The sequence below is a fragment of the Mesoplodon mirus genome (genome assembly GCF_964341445.2).
Source record: "Mesoplodon mirus genome assembly, chromosome: 11".
NCBI lineage: Eukaryota > Metazoa > Chordata > Mammalia > Artiodactyla > Ziphiidae > Mesoplodon > Mesoplodon mirus.
Genome location: NC_138987.1, coordinates 23,983,695 through 24,005,703, shown reverse-complemented (window position 1 = coordinate 24,005,703; position 22,009 = coordinate 23,983,695). Strand labels below are relative to the sequence as shown.

The window sequence follows — 22,009 nt, the reverse complement described above, 5'->3', positions numbered from 1 at the left end:
GTTTGCTTTCTTAAGGTACAATAAAACATAAAAATGGTTGCCTATGTTTTTAAGTAAATCTTTTTTCTTCCCCTCTGCAAATCCAATTAGTGTCTTCTTCACTTTGTAATTTTTCTTCAGTTGAAAGTCAGTAAAATGCTTATGTAATTAGCTGTACATGTATGCGTATGCAAACACATACTATATATAATTTTTTGTGCTTGTTTTATTTTTGTCATAATTCTAGTTCCAGAAAAATTGAATTGTTTATGAAGTTTTAGTATATATGATTTGGAAATATTTCATTTAAAAAATGCTATTTTGAAATTAAATCACAATTTATATTTAAATAATAATAAAAATGATTTAAAAGGAAGCATATGAAAGCTCTTTAAAAGCAGCAGTGATTATTTTTCTTAGCACAATGGAATATCGTAGAATAATGTGTGCCACTGAAGATTATGCACTACAATTCAAAAATGAGACCAGAACACTAAAACATCATTTACAATTTTGAAATCATTTCACTACTCATTAAGTCACTTTTAATTCTATTGTGTCACCTTCAAATTTTTGTTGTGTACTGTGGTCCGCAAGCCCTTAGAGGAGTTTCAGAAATAAATAAAATAAGCCAAACAGAATTAGGAAATTAGAAGCCACAAAGAAAATATCTCTACATGAAGACGAAAAAGCACTTAATATGAAAAGCAGTGTAATGGCAAAGGTATGTATATGTAACCACATAGAACATGAGTGCAAAAATAATCTAGGACAGAAAATAACTCATATCTCAAAAATATTATTTTCTGTTTTGCAACAAATATGAAACAATTTTGTTTAAGAAACCATTACATGTTTTTCCATGTATGTCATAATTTGATCACAGCCACCCAAATTACAATATAAATTTATTGTGGCACGCTAACTAGGATAATCAAATCAGCATATAGTACTTAAAGAATCTCTTTACCTTAATATGAACTATTTATAGATCTTTATGACAATTTATACTAACCATTACAGAATTATTATCAATATATACTGGGCTGTGAGATCCATAAAGGTAGAGACTGTGTGTTGCTTAGTGTCTACGATCTAATGCCAGCATTGTTCCTGGCATGTTGTCAGAATTAAGTAGTAGTTGAATTAAATAATAAACAAATGTGTATGTTCTGTCGGGTTTCATTTCTTCACTTAAAGTTTTTACATACAGAGTTTTACCTCATATACAGAAAGGTATACGAGAAAGGAAATTAAGAAACATAGGTTTTATTTAATTTTATTAATATTCTCTTATCTGCTTAACAATTTACCAATAATTGAATGTTTTTACCTATTTTGTTGTTTTATAAAATTAACACTTTTGTATTTTTTATTTTAAAAGTAGAATTCTTATAAAGTAGTAGGGCTCTAAGCTTTCAATAATATATGACTGTATCTGGGTTCTCCATTACCTTATTAACATTTACTTTTATTTTTTTAATTTTAATTTATTTTGTTTTATTAGGTTTGGTAGTAGGCTTGGTAGTAACTTGCTTTTGGTTTACAATTTTTAAATATTTTTCTTTGACTATTTTTCTGTGGAGACTTGCATTGCTCCAATAAGTATTGAGTATTACTATTTTAGTAGTTACATTTACCATAAAATGTTTCCCAGCCTGCAGCTTTTCTTTTTTTCTTAATATTGAATGAGCGTATGTTTGTAGTTTTTTAAACTATCGAATTCATTAAACTTCTCGGTCTTATTTTTTTTGATTCATTTCATCCAGAATTCCTTTTATCATATTTCAAATATGGCTCTATATTTGTTTTTTACTTGTTGATATATGGTTTTTCTATGACTTTCCATTTGGCAGTAACTCCCATTACTTTCATTATATTTCATCCTGTTTGGCGTGGGGTTTCTTCTGAACCTCTTAATTTTCCTAATTTAAAAAACAATGACCCCTTTTGATATTTGTACATATATATGGCAGGAGAAATCATATTAAAACTATTAACTGACATTTTCTGCTTTTTAAATTTATATTTTATAATTTATAATTACTATGTCAAGTTTAAAAAGTATTCTTATTGGGATTTTAATTGTTACTGCATTAAATCTATAAATTTTCTTGAGATGCAGTATGTTTTTTTTAATGTCTTTAATCTAACAAATCAAAAGTAGAATTCTTTTACCAGTGTTCTCTTCTAGCCTTCTTTTTTTTTTTTTTTTTTTCGGTACGCGGGCCTCTCACTGTTGTAGCCTCTCCCATTGCGGAGTTCAGGCTCCGGACGCACAGGCTCAGCAGCCATGGCTCACGGGCCCAGCTGCTTCACGGCATGTGGGACCTTCCTGGACTGGGGCACGAACCCATATCCCCTGCATCGGCAGGCGGATTCTCAAGCACTGCGCCACCAGGGGAGCCCCTTCTAGCCTTCTTTTACTAATGTTCTCAATTTGTGATGGGCTCCCCTTTAACATTTATATGTGTGTGTGTGTGTGTGTGTGTGTGTGTGTGTGTGTGTGTGTGTATATATACACACACATACATCCATATATATATATATATATAATTACAATAACATTTTTAATGTGTGATGGTGCAAAACTATAAAAATACTTTATTATATTTCACAACAAAATTAATGTGCAATGGTTGACACGCTAGTATAGCTTAATACATTTATAGTTTAAAACTTTGATGTCATGTTGCTTTCTAGGCTTAATTTACCTTGTCCTGCCTCCTATTGGTTGCTTCTGTCTCTGGTTATGTATTTTGGAAGTTTTAGAATTTTCTTTGGCTAATAAATGTAGATCATAGGTGGATCAGGATCTTTGAGAGTAATCTTCAGCATTTTATTCTGTCATCTGTTCATTTAATCAAAATATCAAGTGAAGGGAAGGTTACAGATAGTTCAGAGCCTGATTGTAAATCCCTATTTAGTTTTATTTCTACCCTTTCCTGTTAATAGAGCGTATGTTATTAGAGCAGAGAATTTGAGTTGAGTTGTGTTACGGTGGATGATACTGCTTTCCTCCACCGTCTTAGATGAGATGTCCACCTCTGCACCATGTGCAGCACAGGGCTTTGAGGCTCTTTCCTAAAGAGTCAGTCCTGATGGGTGGAGACCCTCTGTTCACCATCCTGTTCACTCATGTAGCTTTCACTCTGTAAGGTTGAGATGAGGGGTCTGGATGCTAAGTCTTTAGCTGTTTTGCAACATGCTTGCCAGCAGTCTCTGCTCCTGCAATCACCATACTCATGCTGCCCCATGGGGAGACGCCAACAGCTCTTATTGATGGGCTAGAAGTACCCTCTGAGGACAAGAGGGCTTGCAGTCCTTGCTAACAACAATATTAAGACATGTTGAAAGCAACCACTATGACCATGCTGACTGTACTTCCTCCTGGATCTAGGAAGGCTGCTCCTGCTAAGGCTGTGTTTCTCTTTTGAGTCTGCAAACATGGTTGCAGTCATATGCACAGCACCAGTGGTGGTGCCTGTTGTTACAATTGCTCCTTTTATCAGGCCCTGTAGGCTTTGTAACTGCAGAATTATGTGAACTCTTAAATGCAGTATAAGTGGGAGGCATGATGAATTAATTCCTCCCCAGCATAATCATAATAGGTGGCCCCAAACACTTCAGGGTTTATGTGAAGGCTCCTGATGCTCACTTTGATCTTGATTCCTTCCAAAGAAATAGATAGCATTTGCCTAGGGAAAGACAAGTAAAATAAAGTGAGACCAGAAGGACTGCTTCCTTCTATTCCTATAGCTAAACAGCAAGAGCTTATAATAAGAATTTGGAGCTCTCAAGTCCACTCTCCCATTTGATGCAACAGTGCCCACTACAGTATCTCCATAGTGACCACAATGATCATTCCAGTTTGCTTGGACAGTTTGTGTCAGTGAGAACACTTATTAAAATACACTTCTCTTAGTATTTCTGCTGGTCAGGTGGTATGTGCTTTAATATTTTGATAGCTACTAGCAAATTGTGCACATCTCACTGTCACTGATGTATTCAAAAATCAGTACAAGGCAGTCACGGGGAGATATACATTCTGCAACATGTCAGCTTAGCTGGGTTGGAGTATGTTCAAGAATAGATTGGATGATGAAATTAGAACACTCCCTAACACCATACACAAAAATAAACTCAAAATGGATTAAAGACCTAAATGTGAGGCCAGACACTATAAAACTCTTAGAGGAAAACATAGGTAGCACACTCTATGACATAAATCACAGCAAGATCCTTTTTGACCCACCTCTTAGAGAAATGGAAATAAAAACAAAAATAAACAAATGGCACCTAATGAAACTTAAAAGATTTTGCACAGCAAAGGAAACCATAAACAAGACGAATAAACAACCCTCAGAATGGGAGAAGATATTTGCAAATGAATCAACGGACAAAGGATTAATCTCCAAAATACATAAACAGCTCTTGCAGCTCAATATTAAGAAAACAAACAGGGCTTCCCTGGTGGCGCAGTGGTTGAGAGTCCGCCTGCCGATGCAGGGGACACGGTTTCATGCCCCGGTCCAGGAGGATCCCACGTGCCACGGAGCGGCTGGGCCCATGAGCCATGGCCACTGAGCCTGCGCGTCCGGAGCCTGTGCTCTGCAATGGGAGAGGCCACAACAGTGAGAGGCCCGCGTACTGCAAAACAAAACAAAACAAAAAAAACCCAATCAAAAAATGGGCAGAAGACCTAAATAGACATTTTCCAAAGAAGACATACAGATGGCCAAGAGGCACATGGAAAGATGCTCAACATCACTAATTATTAGAGAAATGAAAATCAAAACTACAATGAGGTATCACCTCACACCAGTCAGAATGGCCATCATCAAAAAATCTACAAACAATAAATGCTGGAGAGGGTGTGGAGAAAAGGGAACCCTCTTACACTGTTGGTGGGAATGTAAATTGGTACAGCCACTATGGAGAACAGTATGGAGTTTCCTTAAACTAAATATAGAACTACCATATGACCCAGCAATCCCACTACTGGGCATATACCCAGAGAAAACCATAACTCAAAAAGACACATGCATCCCAATGTTCATTGCAGCACTATTTACAATTGCCAGGACATAGAAGCAACCTAAATGTCCATCAGCAGATGAATTGATAAAGAAGAGGTGGTACATATATACAATGGAATATCACTCAGCCATAAAAAGGAACAAAACTGTGTCATTTGCAGAGATGTGGATGGACCTAGAGACTGTCATACAGAGTGAAGTAAGTCAGAAAGAGAAAAATATTGTATATTAATGTGATATCTATCTATCTATGGAACCTAGAAAAATGGTATAGATGATCTTATTTGCAAAGCAGAAATAGAGACACAGACGTAGAGAACAAATGTATGGATACCAAGGGGGAAGGGGTGGTGGTGGGATGAATTGGGAGATTGGGATTGACATATATACACTATTATGTATTAAATAGATGACTAATGGGAAGCTACTGTACAGCACAGGGAACTCTACTCGGTGCTCTGTGGTGACCTAAATAGGAAGGAAATCCAAAAAGGAGAGGATATATTTATATGTGTGGCTGATTCACTTTGCTGTACAGAGAAACTGACACAGCAGTGTAAAGCAACTATACTCCAATAAAAAAATGAGAAAAGCAAGGGAAACATAGAAAAAAGAATAGATTGGATGGTCAGCATGCTGCAGATGGCAATACAATATTGGATATGAAATTAAGGGTTGCTGACAGCTAAGGAATCTCTGAAATACAGCCTTGAGGAACACTTTGGAGAAGTACTAGGAACCTCCTCAGTGTGCCATGGCCTCCAAATGAGGCTCATTTGGCCCTGAGTCCTTCCAGAAATCCATGTATTTTCCAGGTGAGCCTGTGTACCAAAGCCTGTGCAGGACCTTTAGCTCTTCTCCCTAAGCACCTTGGCCTCGTCTTTTAGAGATTGCGGAGTGCTTACCACTGGGCACTTACTCTCTTCCTCAAACCCAGTTATGTCCAGAGTGTCCCTAGCTGGAATGACCTGGGTGCTGCTGTAAGCCTCCACTGGTGGTCTTAGGATGTAAATTAGGTTTTCCCACTGAATAAAAAGATCTCTTGTATCTGAAGGGGGACACAGCTGAAGGTAGAAAGAGCGGCCAGTGGTAAGCTTCAGGCGGAGCTGTTGTTTTTTACTGTTATGGATGGATATCTTTACAAACTTCAAGGGAAACAGCCTGGTTAGCTCTAAGATCTGTGTAGGCTTTTTACCTCTTTCCTGGGTGGCTGGGCCGTATCTGTTGTAGTCATCACAGATAGCAGCTGGTCGGGCCAGCAGCGTGACATCAGGTAGTGTGAGGTACGAACGACGCCCACAGTCACCATTCGGGCCTGGTTGTGCACATCAATCACTTCTCCTTTTCTGCTGACCTGTATAAAGTCACTCTCAAACACTGGTGCATAGTGGAATATAGGGTATTTCCCCTTGTACAGGTGTCGCTGCAGTTTCCCCATGGAGGTATTAAACATGCTCATTGCAAGGCTGCCTTCGGCTTTGTAGTATGGTAATGTATATTGGCTGTTCATCTCTATCTTGTATCAAGACAGCTCCTAGAGGCTCCTCTGCACTTTCCTTACCACACCTTGCAGGGCGTCCTGTTTCCCTGGTCTCTCTGGCAGGTGGGCTAGCAGTGGTCTTCTGCAGGCTTTGTCTCTGAGTGACTGAGGACAGGGTTGGGGAGCTGATTACTGACTGCTCAGTGCTAGAGACAGTTGCTCCTGGACCTGACTGTGCCCTGCCTAGAGCATGGAGATGTCAGGGCATGCAGAGGCCGGGGCCCCAGTAGATGTCAGGGTGCACAGATGTTGATGTGCACAGATATTGGTATTCAGTCATAATTCCACTGCACCTCTCCTCCAGAAACTGTAGCTTCCAACTAGGCCTAAACCCCTCACAAGGCCACACTGCCACAGATCAGCAGACCACCCCTCCTCCCATGGGCACATCTAAGGATCTTAATACGTACTGACAAATTGCTTTCAGAAAGGGTTAGACAAACTTTCTGTTAGGTATGAGTTAAAATATGCATACTATCTTGTCCAGCACTTCTAACTGCAGACAGTTAGAATTAATTGTAGACAGTTTACCTTAAAGAGAATTGGACAAGGTGGTAAACAAGCTGGATGTACAGAATGTTTATCAAGGTTTATTGTAGCAAAAAAATATCATAAACAGGATTAATATCTTACAGTGAGGATTTGGTTAAATAAATTATGGAGCATTCTATGAAAAAATACTCTGAAGCCATAAGAATGATTATGTAGTTCCCTATTTATTGAAATGAAAAGATATACCTGATTTTTTTTTTTAAGAAAAAGAGCAAAACAAACATTTCAAACGAGCTTTATACTTGTGGTCCAATTTATGTAAAATTGTCTGTGTGTATGTGTTTGGGTATGAAAGTATAATATGTTCAGTGAAATGTTTAAAGTACTTATTTCTGGATGGTGTAATTTTAATTTTCTTTATACTTTCTTTTTTTATTAGGATAATTATTATTTCTATTAACAGGAAGAGTAAAGCTATTTTTATTAACAATATCTATTTTTACAGCCACCAAAAATTTTGTGTTTTGACACACCCTCAAAATGCTGAGATTTTCCCTAGACGTCTGTACCCTGACTACATGGTGAAAAGAGCCTTAAACATTACATTATGCTCTATTCTTTACTCATTATCAAATTGGCCTACTAAAAAAAGTTCTGAGAAATTTTGCCAGCTATTATAAATATTATAAATTCAGTAAGATTAAAGTATCTTCATTGGCATGACAATATACATAACACACACATACGTACACACATAAAGCCATAGTTTTTGAGTCTTCAGTTTGTTCTATAAGTAAAAATGAACATTTTCTTCCCTTCATATTGAAGTATCTGGTTATTTCTGGTAATATGAATATTTTCTTTATTTATTGAGAGACCTAGTCACATATCAATAGCAATTCTTACTGGCATGTCCAAAGTCTTTATATCTTGATTTCCACTTCATGTCTACATTATTTATGATTAGCAAAAAGAATAAGCCTAACATAAGTTTACTAATCAAACTAACCTTTCAAATGTATCCAAGAGGTTCTGGTATTTGTTGAAAGGAATAGGTACCACTGGATACAGTATAATTTAATTTAGGTGCTTTTTAAAAAATAAAGTGAAGATATACCGATTTCCTTAAAAGCACTTTTATGCTGTGCACATATGTTACAAGGTATTTATCTTAGGCTTCCACTAGACCACTGAGCTAATTGCCTTGTCTCCAGGGAAACCAGAAGCTATATTACTTGTAGGGCCTAAGGACTTTCAGGATTTTTTCCTAACCAGTCATTAGACCAACAATAGTAGAACCTCTCTTACTTGGCCTGATAACTATCAGTATCAGTGTAGTGTTCTGGCAAATATGTCTATTTTCATGAGTCTGGTGAATTTTATCTGAAATTCCTCTAGGTATTTAGAAAACTATCTTAATATTTGCTTCAATACTTAAGAAGCTCAGATGGCTAAGTAAAAAATCTACCTGGAACTGAGATTAATAAATCCTTGGGAGACTAACCTAAGAAAACATTGGTATGAGTTATGTCAGAGAATGTTTTTTTTTGTTTGTTTGTTTTGTTTTGTTTTGTTTTTAAATTTATTTAATTAATTTATTTATGGCTGTGTTGGGTCTTTGTTTCTGTGCGAGGGCTTTCTCTAGTTGTGGCAAGCGGGGGCCACTCTTCATTGCGGTGCGCGGGCCTCTCACTATTTTGGCCCCTCTTGTTGCGGAGCACAGGCTCCAGACGCGCAGGCTCAGTAATTGTGGCTCACGGGCCCAGTTGCTCCGCGGCATGTGGGATCTTCCCAGACCAGGGCTCGAACCCGTGTCCCCTGCATTGGCAGGCAGATTCTCAACTACTGCGCCACCAGGGAAGCCCTCAGAGAATGTTTTGCCTGTGCTCTCTTCCAGGAGTTTTATGGTGTCATGTCTTATGTTTAAGTCTTTAAGCCATTTTGAGTTTATTTTTGTACATGGTATGAGGGTGTGTTCTAACTTCATTGATTTACATGCAGGTGTCCAACTTTCCAAGCACCACTTGCTGAAGAGACTATCTTTTTCACATTTCATATTCTTGCCTCCTTTGTCAGGGATTAATTGACCATAGGTGTGTGGGTTTATTTCTGGGCTCTCTATTCTGTTGCATTGATCCGTATGCCTGTTTCTGTACCAAAAGATAACATGCACCCCCATGTTCATAGCAGCACTGTTCACAATAGCCAAAACATGAAAACAACTTAAATGTCCATCAACAGATGAATGGATAAAGAAGTTGTGACTGTATACATATACACAATACTGTTCAGCCATAAAAAAGAATGAAGTAATGTCATTTGCAGCAACATGGATACAACTGGAGATTATCATACTAAGTGAAGTAAGTAAGTAAGTAAGAAAGAGAAAGACAAATACCATATGATATCACTTATATGTGTAATCTAAAATATGACACAAATGAACCTATCTACAAAACTGAAACAGACTCATAGACAAAGGGAACAGACTTGTGATTGCCAAGGGGAAGGGGGGAGGGAGAGGGATGGACTGGGAGTTTGGGGTTGGTAGATGCAAACTATTACATTTAGAATGGGTAAACAACAAGGTCCTACTGTAGAGCACAGGGAACTATATTCAATATCCTGTGATAAACCATAATGGAAAAGAATATAAAAAAAGAATGTCTATGTGTGCATAACTGAGTCACTTTACTGCACAGCAGAGATTAGCACAACGTTGAAAATCAACTATAACTTCAATAAAAAAATTTTTAAATAAATTATTTTTATGTAAATGCAGCAGCTCTTAGCTTTTCATAGTTAGTCATTAGACATTCTTAAAATAAATTTATGTTCCTTCTCCTCTACATAAGAGTTTGTGTCACTGGGTAAATTATTTAACCTCCCTGGGCCTTATATTTGTCATCCTTGAAATTGAGATGATACTTTAGGTATCTTTCAACTCCAGAATAGTTATGATTTTGGATAGGGGTTTAACTTTTCCCCCGTAATAAAACTACTACATACTTTGGAAATATTCCAAACAAAAATAATAAGTTAAGGAATTATTCAGATATTAACAGCTCTGGGAATTTGTGATGCAATACATAATCTTATTCTGTTGCTGAATTTCTTCTTGCCAAAACTTTTAAAAGAACCAACATTTGAAATATGGAAATGACAAAAATGTTAGTTCAGTAAGATGAGCATTCAGTGGGGGCAGTGCTTAAAACTATGTAAGTGAAAATATGGGTTAGACGTTTTAAACAGAATTCAGTTAATAATGGACATGGCTGTAGTCGGCAGATTAATTCCCTCCAAAGATGCCCATATCTAATCTTTACAACTTGTGAATATGTGACCTTACACGGCAAAGGGACTTTGCAGATATGATTAAGTTAAGGATCCTGAGGTGGGGAGATACCCTGGATTATCCAGGTGGACCCAGTGTGAGCCCAGCGGTCCTTATGGTGATCCAGTGGATAAGACTCTGCGCTCCCAATGCAGGGAGCCAGGATTTGATCCCTGCTTGGGGAACTAGATCCCGCATGCATGCTGCAATTAAGAAGTCCACATGCTGCACTAAGAAGCCCGCATGCCACAACTAAGAAGCCCACATGCCACAACTAAGAAGTCCTCATGCTGCAGCTAAAGATCCCACCTGCTGCAACGAAGATCCCATGTGCCACAACAAAGACCCAGTATAGCCAAAATAAATAAGTAAATAAATAAATATTTAAAAAAGAAAAAGGATAGAGGGTCAAAGTCAGAGAAGGATATGTGATGATGGATACAGAGGTTGAAGTGATGTGGCCATGAACCAAGGAATGCAGTTGGCTGAAAAGTAGGAAATGCATTCTCCCCTAGAGGATCCAGCCCCACCAATACCTTGATTTTAGCCCTGTGAGAATCATTTTGGACTTTTGACATTCAGAACTGTAAGAGAATAAATTTCTGTTGTTTTAATCTACTGAGTTTGTGATAATTTGTTATAGCAGCCCTGGAAAACTAACACACATTTTGGTACCTAGAAGTGGGATGCTGCTGTAACAAATATACTAAAATGTGGAAGTGGCTTTGGAGTTGGGCAGTAGATAGGAGCTGGAATAATTTTGAGTAGCATGATAGAAAAAGCCTAGATTGCCTTGAACATAAACGTGACTATTAAAGATTCTTCCAGTAGGGCTCAGAAGGAAGTGATATGGTGCAGAAAACCTATTTTGTCTTAGAAAATACCTAAATTGTCATAAACAGCACCATACTCAATGCTGAAAAGCAGAAAGCAGTTCCTTTAAGATCAGGAACAAGACGAGGATGAACACACTTACCACTTTTATTCAGCATAGTTTTGGAAGTCCTAGTCACAAGAATCAGAAAAGAAAAATAAATAAAAGAAATCCAAATTGAAAGGGAAGAAATAAAACTCTCACTGGGAATTCACTTGCAGTCTAGTGGTTAGGACTCTGCACTTTCACTGCCAAGGGCACGGGTTCAATCTCTGGTTGGGGAACTGGGATCCTGCAAGCTGCATGGCGTGGCCTGAAAACAAAATAAAACAAACCCCCCCAAAACAACAACCAACTCTCACTGTTTGCAGATGACATACTATATGTAGAAATCCTAAAGTTGCCACCAAAAAACTATTAGATATAATAAATGAATTCTGTAAAGTTACATGATAAACAATTGATATACAAAAATATGTTGTTTCTATACACCAACAATGGACTATCAGAAAGAGAAATTAAGAAAGCAATCCCATTTAGAATTGCATCAATAAGAATAAAATACCTAGGAATAAATCCAACCAAGGAGGTAAAAGACCTGCTGTTCAGAAAACTTTAAGCCTCTGCTGAAAGAAATTGAAGATGACACAAAATAATGGAAAGATATACTGTGCATATGGGCTGGAAGAATTAATATTGTTAAAATAACCACACCTCCAAAGGCAATCTACAGATTCAATGCAATCCCTATGAAATTACCCATGGCATTTTTCACAGAACTAGAACAAATAATTCTAAAATTTTATGGAAACACAAAAGATCCTGAGCAGCCAAAACAATCTTGAGAAAGAACAAAGCTGGAGGTATCATGCTCCCTCATTTCAAACTATACTACAAAGCTATAGTAATCAAAATAATATGGTACTGGTGCAAAAACAGACACATAGATCAATGGCACAAAATAGAGATCCCAGAAATAAACCCACACTTATATGATCAATTAATCTCTGACAAATGAGGCAAGAACATACAATGGGGAAAAGACGGCCTCTTCAATAAATGGTGTTGGGAAAACTGGACAGCTACATGCAAAAGAATCAAACTGGACTACTTTCTCACACCATATACCAAAAAAAAACCCTCAAAATAGATGAAAGACTTAAATATAAGACCTGAAACCATAAAACTGCTACAAGAAAACATAGGCAGTATGCTCTTTGACATCAGTCTTAGCAATATTTTTTTGGTTATGTCTCCTCAGGCAAGGGAGGTAAAAGCAAAAATAAACAAATGGGACTACATCGAACTAAAAAGCTTTTGCACAGTGAACTAAACTATCAACAAAGAAAACAGTCTACTGAATGGGAGAAAGTATTTGCAAATGGTATGTCCAATAAGGGGTTAATACACAAAATATACAAATAACTCATTCACCTCAACATCACAACAAACAACTTGATTAAAAAGTAGACAGAGGGTCTGAATAGACATTTTTCCAAAGAAGGCATACAAATAGTCAACAGGCACATGAAAAGATGCTGAACATCACTAGTGGTCAGGGATATGCAAATCAAAACCGCAAAGAGATAGCTCACACCTGTCAGGATGGCTGTTATCAAAGACAACAACAAAACCCCCCAAAAAACAAATAACCAGTGTTGGCCAGGATAAAGAGACAAGGGAACCCCCCTGCACAGATGATGGGAATGTAAACTGTTGTTGCTGTTATGGAAAATAGTATGGCAGTCTCTCCAGAAATTAAAAATAGAACTAACAGACAATCCAGCAAATCTACTCCTGGGTATTTATCTGAAGAAAATGAAAGCAGTAGTTTGAAAAGATATATGCACCCTTATGTTCATTGCAGCATTATTTATAATAGCCAACTTATGGAAGCAGCCTAAGTGACTATCAGTGGATGAATGGATAAGAAGGTGTTGTATATACATACACAATGGAATATTACTCAGCCATAAAAAAATTCTTGCTGTTTGTGACACCATGGATGGACCTAGAGGATATTATGCTAAGAAAAATGTCAGGTAAAGAAAGATAAATACCATTTAATGTAAATGAATAAGAAAATATAAACAGATTCATAGATACAGAGAACAAACTGGCGGTTTCCAGAAAGGAGCGGGTGAAGGGATGAGTGAAATAGGAAGAGAGATTAAGAAGTACAGTCTTCCAGTTATAAGTCATGGGGTTGTAATGTGCATCATAGGGAATATAGTCGATAACACTAACAAATTTTTATGGTGTTAGGTGGTAACGACTTATTGTGATCGTTTTGTAATACATAAAAATATTGAATCACTATGTCATACAGCTGAAACTAATATAATATTGTAAGTTAATTATACTTCAGTAAAAATACTTTATTGCTAAAAACAATCCATCATCTGATCTGAGCCTTCAGAGAGTTATACTCTTTTTACTGGTGGTGGATTTTGCCTCGATGTCAATGGCTGCTGACTCATCAGGGTGGTATTTGCTGCAGGTTGGGGTGGCCGTGCCAATTTCTTAACATAAGATCATAATGAAGTTTGCTGCATCAACTGACTCTTCCTTTCGTGAATGATTTCCCTGTAGCATGCAAGGATGTTTGATAGCATTTTACCCACAGTAAAACTTCTTTCAAAATCGGAGTCAATCCTCTCAAACCCTGCAGCTGCTCTATCAACTAATAAGTTTATGTAATATTTGAAATCCTGTTGTCATTTTAATAATCTTTACAGCATCTTCATCAGGAGTAGATTCCATCTCAAGAAACCACTCTCTTTGCTCATTCGTAAGAAGCATCTCCTCATCCATTAAAATTTTATCATGAGACTGCAGCAATTCAGTCACATCTTCAGGCTTCACTCCTAATTCTTGTTCTCTTGCAGTTTCTGCCACATCTGCAGTTACTTCCTCCACTGAAGTCTTAAACTCCTCAAAAGTCATTCATGAGGATTAAAATCAACTTCTTCCAAACTCTTGTTAATGTTGATATTTTGACCTCTTCCCATGAATCATAAATGTTCTTAGTGGCATCTAGAATGGTGAATCCTTTCCTGAAGGTTTTCAATTGACTGCCCAGATGCATCAGAGGAATCATAATCTATGACAGCTTAGCTTTACAAATGTATTTCTTAAATCGTAATACTTGAAAGTCAGAATGACTCCTTGATCCATGGGCTGCAGAATGAATGTTGTGTTAGCAGGCATGAAATCAACATGAATCTTGTACATCTCTTTCGGAGCTCCTGGGTGATCAGGTGCTTGTCAGTGAGCAGTAATATCTTGAAAAGAATTTTTTTTTCTGAATAGTATCAACAGTGGACTTAAAATATTCAGTAAACCATGTTGTAAGCAGATGGACTGTCATCCAGGCTTTGTTTTTCCATTTTTAGAGCACAGACAGAGTAGATTTAGCATAATTCTTTAGGGCCCTAGGATTTTGAGAATGGTAAAAGAGCATTGGCTTCAACTTGAAGTCACCAGCTGCATTAGCTCCTAACATGAGAGTCAGCCTGTCCTCTGGTGCTTTGAAGCCAGGCATTGACTTCTCTCTACCTACGAAAGTCCTGGATAGCATCTTCTTCCAATATAAAGCTGTTGCTCTAAATTGAAAATCTGTTGTTTAGTATAGCTGCCTTTATTAATTATCTTAGCTAGATCTTCTGAATAACTTGATGCAGCTTCTGCATCAACACTTGCTTCTTCACCTTACACTTTTCTTTAAATTTTTTTTTTTTTTTTTTGCGGCATGTGGGCCTCCCACTGCCGCGGCCCCTCCCGCCGCGGAGCACAGGCTCCGGACGCGCAGGCCCAGCGGCCATGGCTCACGGGCCCAGCCGCTCCGTGGCACGTGGGATCCTCCCGGACCAGGGCATGAACCCATGTCCCCTGCATCGGCAGGCGGACTCCCAACCACTGCGCCACCAGGGAAGCCCCACCTTCCACTTTTATATTTTGGAGACAGCTTCTTTCCCTAAACCTCGTGGACCAATTTCTGCTAGCCTCAAACTTTTCTATTGCAGTTTACTCATCTCTCTCGGCCTTCATAGCATTGCAGAGAGTTAGGGACTTGCTCTGGATTAGGCTTTGGCTTAAGGAAATGTTGTGGCTGGTTTAATCTTCTATCCAGACCACTGGAACTCTGTTAATCAGCAATAAGGCTATTTCACTTTCTCATTTGTGTGTTCACTGCAGTAGCACTTTAAATTTTCTTCAAGGGCATTTCCTTGGCATTCACAACTTGGCTGATGGTTTGGCGCAAGAGCCCTAGCTTTTGGACTGTCTCAGCGTTCAGGATGTCTTCCTCACTAAACCTAATTGTTTCTAGGCTTTGATTTAAAGTGAGATAACATGCGACTCTTCCTTTCACTTGAACACTTATAGGCCACTGTAGGGTTATTAATTGGCATAATTTCAATATTGTTGTGTCATGGAAAAAGGAGGCCTGAGGAGAGGAATAGAAAGGCTGGTTGGTGGAGCAGTTGGAACATACACACTTATCGATTGTTTTCCTTTTTACTTGGGCACTGTTCATGGAGCCCCCAAACAATTACAATAGTAACATCAAAGATCACTGATCACAGATCACCACAATATAACAATAATGAAAAAGTTTGAAATATTGTGAATTATCAAAATGTGACATGGAGACATGAAGTGAGCAAATACTTTGGAACAAAGGCAGTTATAGACTTGTTCATTGCAGGGTTGCCAGAAACTTTCAATTTGTACAAAATCTGTGAAGCACAGTTATGTGCATCGCAATAAAATGAGGTATGTCTGTAAATGTATAATAATGTAAACGTATAATGTGTATAAGTATATATGCATATATATATATATATATATGGTGTGTATTTTTAATTCTATAATTTATCCTGGGTTCCTTCCTACTCCCAAATTAATGATCAGTTGTACCAGCACCATTCATTGAATAGTCCAGCCTTTCTCAATTAATTTTTTTTTATTTTGGCTGCATTGGGTCTTTGTTGCTGTGCGTAGGCTTTCTCTCTAGTTGTGGCAAGCGGGGGCTACTCTTCGTTGTGGTGCTCAGGCTTCTCACTGTGGTGGCTTCTCTTGTGGAGCACGGGCTCTAGGCACACGGGCTTCAGTAGTTGTGGCACACGGACTCAGTAGTTGTGGCTTGCGGGCTGTAGAGTGCAGGCTCAGTAGCTGTGGCATATGGGCTTAGTTGCTCCACAGCATGTGGGATCTTCCCGGACCAGGGCTCGAACCCGTGTCCCTTGCATTGGCAGGTGGATTCTTAACCACTGCGCCACCAGAGAAGTCCCTCTCTGTTGATTTAAAATGTTACATTTGCATACATTTCCCTGTTGAAGTTAAAAAAAATTGTGGTTAAATACACATTTAATATAGTAACCATTTTAAAGTATATCACCACTCTACTTTCTATCTCTTGATTTTGACTACTCTACCTCATGTAAGTGGGATCATATCAGTATTTGTCTTTTTGTGACTGGCTGTTTTACTTAGCATAATGTCCTCAAGGTTTATCCACATTGTAGCATGTTGTAGAATTTCCTTCCTTTTTAAAGCTGAGTAATATTCCATTGTATCTATGTACCACATTTTGTCATCCATTCATCCATTGATGGATTCTTGGGTGGTTTCCACCTTTTGGGTCTTGTGAATAATGTTTCTGTGAATATGGATGTGCAAATACCTCTTTGAGATCCTACTTTCAGTTCTTTGGATAAATACCCAGTCGTGAAATTTCTGGATCATATGGAAATTCTAGTTTTAATTTTTCGAGGAACCACCATACTGTTTTCTGTAGTTTGCCACATCATTCATTTCCACCAGCAGTGCACAAGTGTTCCAATTTCTCCACATCCTCATCAACACTTGTTATTTTCTGTTTTTTTTTTTTGATGGTAACTACTCTAATGGGCTTCAGGTGACATTTCATTGTAATGTTAATTTGCATTTCTCTAACAATTAAGTGATGTTGAGCATATTTTCATATGCTTGTTGGTCATTTGTATATCTTCTTTGGAGAATGTCTATTCAAGTCCTGTATCCATTTAAAAAATTTGATTATTTTATTGTTCTCTTTTTTTTTGTTTTTTGTTTAACATCTTTATTGGACTATGATTCCTTTACAATGGTGTGTTAGTTTCTGCTGTATAACAGAGTGAATCAGCTATACGTATTCATATATCCCCATATCTCCTCCCTCTTGCGTCTCCCTCCCACCCTCCCTATCCCACCGCTCTAGGTGGTCACAAAGCACCAAGCTGATCTCCCTGTGCTGTGCGGCTGCTTCCCACTAGCTATCTGTTTTATATTTGGTAGTGTATATATGTCCATGCCACTCTCTCACTTCATCCCAGCTTACCCTTCCCCCTCCCGGCATGCTCTAGTCCATTCTCTACATCTGCATCTTTATTCCTCTCCTGCCCCTAGGATCTTCAGAACCTTTTCTTTTTTGTTATTTTTAGATTCCATATATATGTGTTAGCTTATGGTATTTGTTTTTCTGTTTCTTACTTACTTCACTCTGTATGACGAACTCTAGGTTCATCCACCTCATTACAAATAGCTCAATTTCGTTTCTTTTTTTTTTTTTTTTTTTTTAGCTGTACGCGGGCCTCTCGCTGCTGTGGCCTCTCCCGTTGCGGAGCACAGGCTCCGGACACACAGGCTCCGCGGCCATGGCTCGCAGGCCCAGCCGCTCCGCGGCACGTGGGATCCTCCGGGATCGGGGCACGAACCCGTGTCCCCTGCATCGGCAGGCGGACTCTCAACCACTGCGCCACCAGGGAAGCCCCAATTTCGTTTCTTTTTATGGCATCCCCATTTGTTTATTTTTGTTTTTATTTCCATTTCTCTAGGAGGTGGGTCAAAAAGGATCTTGCTGTGATTTATGTCATAGAGTGTTCTGCCTATGTTTTCCTGTAAGAGTTTTATAGTTTCTGGCCTTACATTTAGGTCTTAATCCGTTTTGAGTTTATTTTTGTGTATGGTGTTACGGAGTGTTCTAATTTCATTCTTTATATGTAGCTGTCCAGTTTTACCAGCACCACTTATAGAAGAAACTGTCTTTTCTCCATTGTATATTCTTGCATCCTTTGTCATAGATTAGGTGACCATATGTGCATGAGTTTATCTCTGAGCTTTCTGTCCTGTTCCATTGATCTATATTTCTGTTTTTGTGAGAGTATCATACTTTTTTTGTTTTCTGTTTTTTTTTCCTAATTGAAGCTTCTTTTATTTTTTATTATTACACATTCCACTAAAAATATAAATAGTTCCCTGTGCTATATACTAAATCCTTGTTGCTTATCAATTTTTTTACATCTTTATTGGAGTATAATTGCTTTACAATGGTGCATTAGTTTCTGCTTTATAACAAAGTGAATCAGTTATACATATACATATATTCCCATATCTCTTCCCTCTTGCATCTCCCTCCCTCCAACCCTCCCTATCCCACCCCTCTAGGTGGTCACAAAGCACCGAGCTGATCTCCCTGTGCTATGTGGCTTCTTCCCACTAGCTATCTATTTTACGTTTGGTAGCGTATATATATCCATGCCACTCTCTCACTTTGTCACAGCTTACCCTTCCCCCTCCCCATTTCCTCAAGTCCATTCTGTAGTAGGTCTGTGTCTTTATTCCTGTCTTACCCCTAGGTTCTTCATGACATTTTTTTTCTTATATTCCATATATATGTGTTAGCATACAGTATTTGTCTTTCTCTTTCTGACTTACTTCACTGTATGACAGACTCTAGGTCCATCCACCTCATTACAAATAGCTCAATTTCATTTCTTTTTATGGCTGAGTAATATTCCATTGTATATATGTGCCACATCTTCTTTACCCATTCATCCGATGATGGACACTTAGGTTGTTTCCATCTCCTGGCTATTGTAAATAGGGCTGCTATGAACATTTTGGTACATGTCTCTTTTTGAATTATGGTTTTCTCAGGGTATATGCCCAGTAGTGGGATTGCTGGGTCATATGGTAATTACATTTGTAGTTTTTTAAGGAACCTCCATACCGTTCTCCGTAGTGGCTGTACCAATTCACATTCCCACCAGCAGTGCAAGAGTGTTCCCTTTTCTCCACACCCTCTCCAGCATTTATTGTTTCTAGATTTTTTGATGATGACCATTCTGACTGGTGTGAGATGATATCTCATTGTAGTTTTGATTTGCATTTCTGTAATGATTAATGATGTTGAGCATTCTTTCATGTGTTTGTTGGCAGTCTATATATCTTCTTTGGAGAAATGTCTATTTAGGTCTTCTGCCCATTTTTGGATTGGGTTGTTTGTTTTTTTGTTATTGAGCTGCATGAGCTGCTTGTAAATTTTGGAAATTAATCCTTTGTCAATTGCTTCATTTGCAAATATTTTCTCCTGTTCTGAGGGTTGTCTTTTGGTCTTGTTTATGGTTTCCTTTGCTGTGCAAAAGCTTTGAAGTTTCATTAGGTCCCATTTGTTTATTTTTGTTTTTATTTCCATTTCTCTAGGAGGTGGGTCAAAAAGGATCTTGCTGTGATTTATGTCATAGAATGTTCTGCCTATGTTTTCCTCTAAGAGTTTGATAGTTTCTGGCCTTACATTTAGGTCTTTAATCCATTTTGAGATTATTTTTATGTATGATGTTAGGGAGTGATCTAATCTCATACTTTTACATGTCCCTGTCCAGTTTTCCCAGCACCACTTATTTAAGAGGCCGTCTTTTCTCCACTATACATTCCTGCCTCCTTTATCAAAGATAAGGTGACCATATGTGCGTGGGTTTATCTCTGGGCTTTCTATCCTGTTCCATTGATCTATATTTCTGTTTTTGTGCCAGTACCATACTGTCTTGATTACTGTAGCTTTGTAGTATTCTCTGAAATCAGGGAATATGATTCCTCCAGCTCCGTTTTTCGTTCTCAAGATTGCTTTGGCTATTCGGAGTCTTTTGTGTTTCCATACAAATTATGAAATTTTTTGTTCTAGTTCTGTGAAAAATGCCAGTGGTAGTTTGATAGGGATTGCATTGAATCTGTAGATTGCTTTGGGTAGTAGAGTCATTTTCACAGTGTTTATTCTTCCAAAATAAGAACATGGTATATATCTCCATCTGTTTGTATCATCTTTAATTTCTTTCATCAGTGTCTTATAATTTTCTGCATACAGTTCTTTTGTCTCCTTAGGTAGGTTTATTCCTAGATATTTTATTCTTTTTGTTGCAGTGGTAAATGGGAGTGTTTTCTTGATTTCACTTTCAGGTTTTTCATCATTAGTGTATAGGAATGCCAGAGATTTCCATGCATTAATTTTGTGTCCTGCTACTTTACCAAATTCATTGATTAGCTCTAGTAGTTTTCTGGTAGCATGTTTAGGATTCTCTGTGTATAGTAGCATGTCATCTGCAATTAGTGACAGCTTTACTTCTTCTTTTCCGATTTGGATTCCTTTTATTTCCTTTTCTTCTCTGATTGCTGTGGCTAAAACTTCCAAAACTATGTTGAATAAGAGTGGTGAGAGTGGGCAAGCTTCTCTTGTTCCTGATCTTAGTGGGAATGGTTTCAGTTTTTCACCATTGAGGATGATGTTGGCTGTGGGTTTTCATATATGGCCTTTATTATGTTGAGGAAAGTTCCCTCTATGCCTAATTTCTGGAGGGTTTTCATCATAAATGGGTGTTGAATTTTGTCAAAAGCTTTCTCTGCATCTATTGAAATGACCATATGCTTTTTCTCCTTCAATTTGTTAATATGGTGTATCACATTGATTGATTTATATATATTGAAGAATCCTTGCATTCTTGGAATAAACCCCACTTGATCATGGTGTATGATCCTTTTAATGTGCTGTTGGATTCTGTTTGCTAGTATTTTGTTGAGGATTTTTGCATCTATGTTCATCTGTGATATTGGCCTGTAGTTCTCTTTGTGACATCCTTGTCTGGTTTTGGTATCAGGGTGATGGTGGCCTTGTAGAATAAGTTTGGGAGTGTCGCTCCCTCTGCTGTATTTTGGAAGAGTTTGAGAAGGATAGGTGTTAGTCCTTCTCTAAATGTTTAATAGAATTCGCCTATGAAGCCATGTGGTCCTGGCCTTTTGTTTGTTGGAAGATTTTTAATAAAAGTTTCAATTTCAGTGCTTTTGATTCGTCTGTTCATTTTTGCTATTTCTTTCTTTTTTTTTTTTTCTTTTTTTTTTTCTTTCTTTTTTTTTTTTTTTTTGCGGTATGCGGGCCTCTCACTGTTGTGGCCTCTCCCATTGCGGAGCACAGGCTCCGGATGCGCAGGCCCAGCGGCCATGGCTCACGGGCCCAGCCGCTCCGCGGCATATGGGATCCTCCCAGACCGGGGCACGAACCCGTATCCCCTGCATCGGCAGGCGGACTCTCAACCACTGCGCCACCAGGGAGGCCCAATTTTTGCTATTTCTTTCTGATTCAGTCTTGGCAGGTTGTGCATTTCTAAGAATTTGTCCGTTTTTCCAGGTCATCTATTTTATTGGCATAGAGTTGCTTGTAGTAATCTCTCATGATCTTTTGCATTTCTGCAGTGTCAGTTGTTACTTCTCCTTTTTCATTTCTAATTCTATTGATTTGAGTCTTCTCCCTTTTTTTCTTGATGGGTCTGGCTAATGATATATCAATTTTGTTTATCTTCTCAAAGAACCAGCTTTTAGTTTTACTGATCTTTGCTATTGTTTCCTTCATTTCTTTTTCATTTATTTCTGATCTGATCTTTATGATTTCTTTCCTTTTGCTA

General features: G+C 38.0%; 2 protein-coding genes across 8 annotated transcripts in view; one reads left to right on the top strand and one right to left on the bottom strand.

The window, feature by feature from the left end:
- The window catches only part of ANKS1B (ankyrin repeat and sterile alpha motif domain containing 1B), a gene marked incomplete at both ends in the record, with an annotated part of 1,184,520 nt that overhangs the window by 340,336 nt on the left and 822,175 nt on the right, over positions 1–22,009 (top strand). The gene's annotated exons all lie outside the window — the stretch shown is intronic.
- GARIN6 (golgi associated RAB2 interactor family member 6) lies at positions 5,867–6,504 on the bottom strand (the record flags this gene model as incomplete). The annotated part of the gene is given in 2 exon segments (XM_082636294.1): positions 5,867–6,300; positions 6,303–6,504. Coding segments are annotated over 2 exon segments (609 nt in total). The 5' UTR covers positions 6,478–6,504.